This window comes from Myodes glareolus, chromosome 2 (genome assembly GCF_982192425.1).
Source record: "Myodes glareolus chromosome 2, mMyoGla1.1, whole genome shotgun sequence".
Lineage (NCBI taxonomy): Eukaryota > Metazoa > Chordata > Mammalia > Rodentia > Cricetidae > Myodes > Myodes glareolus.
The window spans coordinates 625,524-631,479 of NC_142027.1; the positions used below are offsets into that span (position 1 = coordinate 625,524).

The 5,956-nt window shown below is 37.8% G+C and overlaps 1 protein-coding gene across 1 annotated transcript; it reads right to left on the reverse strand.

Annotated features, from left to right (window-relative positions):
- Positions 1-778: 778 nt before the first annotated feature.
- On the reverse strand, positions 779-4,929 carry LOC148122827 (uncharacterized). The gene is given in 5 exon segments (XM_087896678.1): positions 779-1,290; positions 1,976-1,996; positions 1,999-3,356; positions 4,640-4,700; positions 4,896-4,929. Coding segments are annotated over 5 exon segments (1,986 nt in total).
- Positions 4,930-5,956: the final 1,027 nt, after the last annotated feature.

The window sequence follows — 5,956 nt, forward strand, 5'->3', positions numbered from 1 at the left end:
AATGTCTCTGGATATTATGGGCCTGAAGGCCGAAGATGGGTGCCCCAACGATACAGAGGAACTTTGGGTGACTGTCCAGGCAGCAAAATGTCTCTGTCATTTCTAGAGTTTTGGAAGTTGCTTACCTCTTGTTTACTTAGGTAATATTATATCCTTCTGGAGTCTTTGATGGAGTTGAAGAATGGATAGTCATAGTTATAGTTTTCCATTATTATGATATAGTTATAAATATTGTGACTGTAATTCTTGCTTGATAACTGTTTTGTTATATGTAATTTTACTATGTTAAAATGAAAGCCTTTCTTTTTTGTTTAAACAGAAAAAGGGGAAATGATGGAAGAGGGTTATCTGTCTATTGTGTTATTTTCATTGGTCAATAAAGAGACTGCCTTGGCCCCTTGATAGGACAGAAAATTAGGTAGGCAGACTAAACAGAATAGAATGCTGGGAAGAGGGCTATGAGGCAGACGCCATGGAGCCAGCCACCAGGTCAGACATGCTGAATCTTTCCCGGTAAGCCACACCTCGTGGTGTGATACAGATTATTAGAAATGGGTTAATCAAGATGTGAGAGTTAGCCAGTAACTAACTCTGTAGAGATAATGGGCCAGGCAGTAATTAAATGAATACAACTTATGTGTTATTATTTCTGGGGCTAAGCTAGCCGTGTGGGAGCTGGGCAGGATGAAAAGCAGGCCTGCCCGCAACTCCTTACTACAAAATCTAAAGGTTCCTCATATCTGTTCCCTTGTGGTTCTTGAAACACTGGATATGCTAGTCATAGCTCAGTTCTCACCACTTTCCAGATACCCGGACAAAATGTGCATCTGGAGCTGCCCTGGCTTCTTCCCACATGAGGTGGAGTGGTGGAGGGTGTCATGGAACGAGGAGTAGGAGCTTTTGAACCTCCTTTCTCCTTTTTTCTCTCCCTTTTTCTTAATTTTCCCTTCTCCAATTCTTTTCTTATGAGCACCTGCAGCTCCTTATCTGACTCAGTCGATTCTGGATATCCTCCCTCTGACTCTTTTAATTCAAAGAGGTCTGGGTATAACTTTCCCCACTTCTGATGGTTCCTTTCACTGCTTGTCTTCTCTGACTTTTCTGACCTTTCTTCCTGCAACATCTCCAGCACTGCTTGGCCATCTTCTACCGCTTCACTGGAGCACTGGTCCTCAAGACAGCCTCTGACTAGTTTCCAAACTGGCCTGACCTCACCCTTAAGGGTCCCATGCTCAAAGGCAAAATCTAGGTCTCTCCCTAGCTTCTCCCACGATGATATCAAGAGACTCCCTGAAACGGCAAACCAGGGTACAATGGTATCTCACTCGTTCAGAAACCTCTTCAAAGTACTTTGTTTTATCTTTAAATTCTTTGAACGTAGCAGTTCGTTAAGAGCCAAAAAAATTGGCTGCAACTGAGAAGCGCCCATAATTGAGTTATTTTTCTTTTTACTTTCGGTTCATCATCTTGTGAAACCACTCTTCACTCTCTTTATCTACAGAGTAGAGCAATTACCCCCGTTCTTGTTGCGGTTGCTCTGTCTTTGTTTACAGAGTAGAGCAATTAACCCCCACTCTTAACGCGGATTTCAACTTACCTGGGAACTTTCCAGTGCACTGCCCTAGCTGCAGAAATTTCTGAGTCCTTGACAAGAGGGGTCTCCATACGGGCCATCACTTGTGGCGTCTGCTTTGACAAGAAAAGAAGACGCAACACAGACTCTTCTAACTGCAGTTTATTCAGGAACCTTGAACAACCTTCTGACCCTGGGGCAAAGCCCCCTCAAAGCTAGAATAGCCTCTGGGTAGCCAACCCCAGGAAGCCACATGAAAAATGGGGATAGGCCCAGGTACACAGAAACAAGCTTGATTATGACTTTTGGCCAAAAATGGAAATGTTTATGATTAGAGAGCACTCATCGTTGGGGAGGGGAGGAAGAAGCCAGTGCCATCTTTAAGGCGTGGCACAAAGCAACTCTCTACAGTTTCTCTCCAGTATGGATTCTTTCATGATTTTGTAGATTACTGAGACGTGCAAAGGCTTTACCACACTGATTACATTCATAGGGTTTCTCTCCAGTATGGATTCTTTCATGACTTTGTAGATTACAGTGCTGTGCAAAGGCTTTACCACACTGATTACATTCATAGGGTTTCTCTCCAGTGTGGGTTTTTTTATGTTTTTGAAGACTACTGTGATATGCAAAGGCTTTACCACATTGATTACATACACAGGGCTTCTCTCCAGTATGGGCTCTTTCATGACATTGAAGACTACTGTGCTGTGCAAAGGCTTTACCACACTGATTACATTCATAGGGTTTCTCTCCACTGTGGGTTCTTTTATGTTTTTGAAGGCTACTGTGATATGCAAAGGCTTTACCACACTGATTACATTCATAGGGTTTCTCTCCAGTATGAGTCCTTTTATGTGTTTGGAGAGTACCGTGCTGTGCAAAGGTTTTACCACACTGATTACATTCATAGGGTTTCTCTCCAGTATGGGTTCTTTTATGATCTCGAAGACTACTGTGATGTACAAAGGCTTTACCACACTGACTACATTCATAGGGTTTCTCTCCAGTATGGGTTCTTTCATGACTTTGAAGATAACTGTGATGTGCAAAGACTTTACCACATTGATTACATTCATAGGATTTCTCTCCATTATGGGTTCTTTTATGATTTTGAAGACTACTGTGCTGTGCAAAGGCTTTACCACACTGATTACATTCATAGGGTTTCTCTCCATTATGGGTTCTTTTATGTTTTCGAAGACTACTGTGATGTGCAAAGGCTTTGCCACACTGATTACATTCATAGGGTTTCTCTCCAGTATGGGTTCTTTTATGATCTCGAAGACTACTGTGATATGCAAAGGCTTTACCACATTGATTACATTCACAGGGCTTCTCTCCAGTATGGGTTCTTTTGTGCCTTTTAAGATCACTGTAATGTGCAAAGGCTTTACCACATTGATTACATTCATAGGGCTTCTCTCCAGTATGGGTTCTTTCGTGCCTTTTAAGATCACTGTAATGTGCAAAGGCTTTACTACATTGATTACATTCATAGGGCTTCTCTCCAGTATGGGTTCTTTCATGCCTTTGAAGATGACTGTGATGTGCAAAGGTTTTACCACACTGATTACATTCATAGGGCTTCTCTCCAGTATGGGTTCTTTCATGCCTTTTAAGATCACTGTAATGTGCAAAGGCTTTACTACATTGATTACATTCATAGGGCTTCTCTCCAGTATGGGTTCTTTCATGCCTTTTAAGATCACTGTAATGTGCAACAGTTTTACCACACTGATTATATTTACAGGGTTTCTCTCCAGTGCATATTCGTTTATGCATTTGAAGATGACTATGATGTGAAAAGGCACTACCACACTCATTTCCTTCATAGCATTTCAATCTAGTATTTGTTTTTTCATGACTGTGAAGATGACTGTCATATGCAAAGGTTTTAACACATTGAGTATATGCAGAACTCTTTTTTCTAGTTTGACTTTTTTCAAGCCTACAATGAGAATGGTACATGTGAAAGCATTACTACATTTAATACATTGTTGAATATTTTTATCTGATTAAGTTAATTTTACAATTTAGTCCTATTTTAAAGAGGAATTATATGTTAAGGTTTTATCACCATGTTTACAATATTGTTTTTCCCCTTCATTAAGGCTTGCTTTCCATCTTTGAAGATAACTGATAACAGCCTTTAATATATGGTTCACATTTACAGAATCTTTTTTCCTGTATGAGAACTTTCATATATTTGAAGAGAACTGAAAAAACTCAGAGCTTTACCACTCTTATTGCATTCATAACATTTCCTATACTGCAAATGATGCTACATTTGCTAAGTGAACTAGGACACAGAGAAGTTTTTACACAGTCCTAGTACTCATGGTGCTTTTCTGAAATGTCAGTTTGTTGATATATTACTTGTATACGGGTTCATCAAATTCAATAAGTATACTTAACATGGGGACTGCTACATATTTTCTATTTGTTCTGAGAGAGGTATGATAAATCTTTTCACATCCCTATGCTCATGTGTCTTGTATCCAGAGTAATAAATGATGTACCTAGTAAAGGAAGAATAACAAATATAAGGTTTCCACATTGAGTTCACACAGTTTGACTTTCTGTCCTCATAGACTTGTGGATTAAGGCAACTCCAAAACAGCTGCCCCTTGATTTGTAACTCTAAATGCCTCCTCACTAAACTTAACACAGTCACACGTATATGGGTTAAACTACCTTTTCTATGGACTATTAGTGTAATAGATAGTTTTAGAGATATACTTATCACCTATTCAGCATGCATATCTTTTATAATATGAATAATATGAGATAAATGGATTGGCAACTTTACAATAATATAATAGCTCTCATTGTATTATGATTCAAATGGTAATATAGGTTAAGACATTGTTTTCTTAACTTCTTTCTTAAAACAATGGCTTGCAAATATAGTTCACCTATCTGAAATTAAGGTACATAATTTTGTGAGAATTTAATAAACATCAATGCACTTTATTAATTACACTGTTGCTTTTGTTAAAGCATATAGGATACATTAAAAATTCTTCAGAGGTACATTTGTATCAACTTATACATGAAAATTACCTTTCATGTCTTCTAGAATTTTGACAATGTTCTTCAAAATTATGGTCTTCCCAACTGTATCCTAAAATAGAATGCCAGAAATTGTATGATTTATATTTAAAAATGTAAAAAAATTTGTTACCATTTGAAGCAACCCTTACAACCATGACTGATTTATTTACCCCATTCTTCTTTTTTAATCATAGTACAAAAGAGCATCAGTAACCAATGAATAATTGTCCCCTTATATGAAACATAAAAGATAACACAGTCTTACCTATAGTAGTGAGGTTTCTGTAGGTCTCTACCATCACATCTTTGTAGAGACTCTTCTGGGAAGGATCCAATAAAGTCCATTCTTCCCAAGTGAAGTCGACATGCACGTCATCATAGGTCACTGAATTCTAAAATATGGTATACATGTGTACAACAGAAAGTATGATTTTGACAACACTGTAAATGTATACTTCTTTGACAGTATATTCATATAATTCTGGTGCTCCCCATACTTATTCCATGACAAAGACATCATAATTTAATCACCAAGACACTTTAGGAGCAAACTGAATAGGAGGTTCACCTCTGCCATTTCTGAACCCTTTGAATGGGATATCACCTTGCAAGAGAAATGTTTAATAACCAACAATGAAAGATACATAAACAGAACATCAGTACAGAGTACAGATAAGAAAAATTGTATGAATGATTAATTCCTAACTACAAAAAAGAAAATAAAATAAAAAAGCTGGATGCATTGAATCATGGCTCTCTAACCTTTGCACTCAGAAGGCAGAGGCATGTATATCTATCTGCCTCGGAGTTGAATACCAGCCTAGTCCATGAAATAACTTCTAGGGCAGCCAGAAATACATGTTAAATACCTGTTTCACATGGAAAAAAATCAATCAAACAAGCATAAAAGCTAGAAATAACTCAGGTTTTTGCTGAAGTTTCTACAAAGAGTTACGCATTCGCTTCAACTCTTTATTCATCTACCAGAAACCTGAAGTGCCCCAGTTTAAACTGCAACATTAATGAGATTTTACTAAAAGGCACCATGTGTTTAAAAAATTACAAATGGATAAATGAAAACAATAGAAATTAATATGCTCATTACAAATAATCAACACGGAGTAGGAAAGATGTCTCAACAGGAAAGAGTCCTCCTGGTCTTGCATACAGGTGGGCTCAAGGACTTACATGGGTGAACCATAACAATCCATTCCTCAAGTTCAAGGTTTCTAATACCATCTTTTGATCAATGTAAAGACCAGGTACTCACATGGTGCATATCCAAGTATTCAGGTATAATAATCTTTTTAAAATAAAAATTCAAAA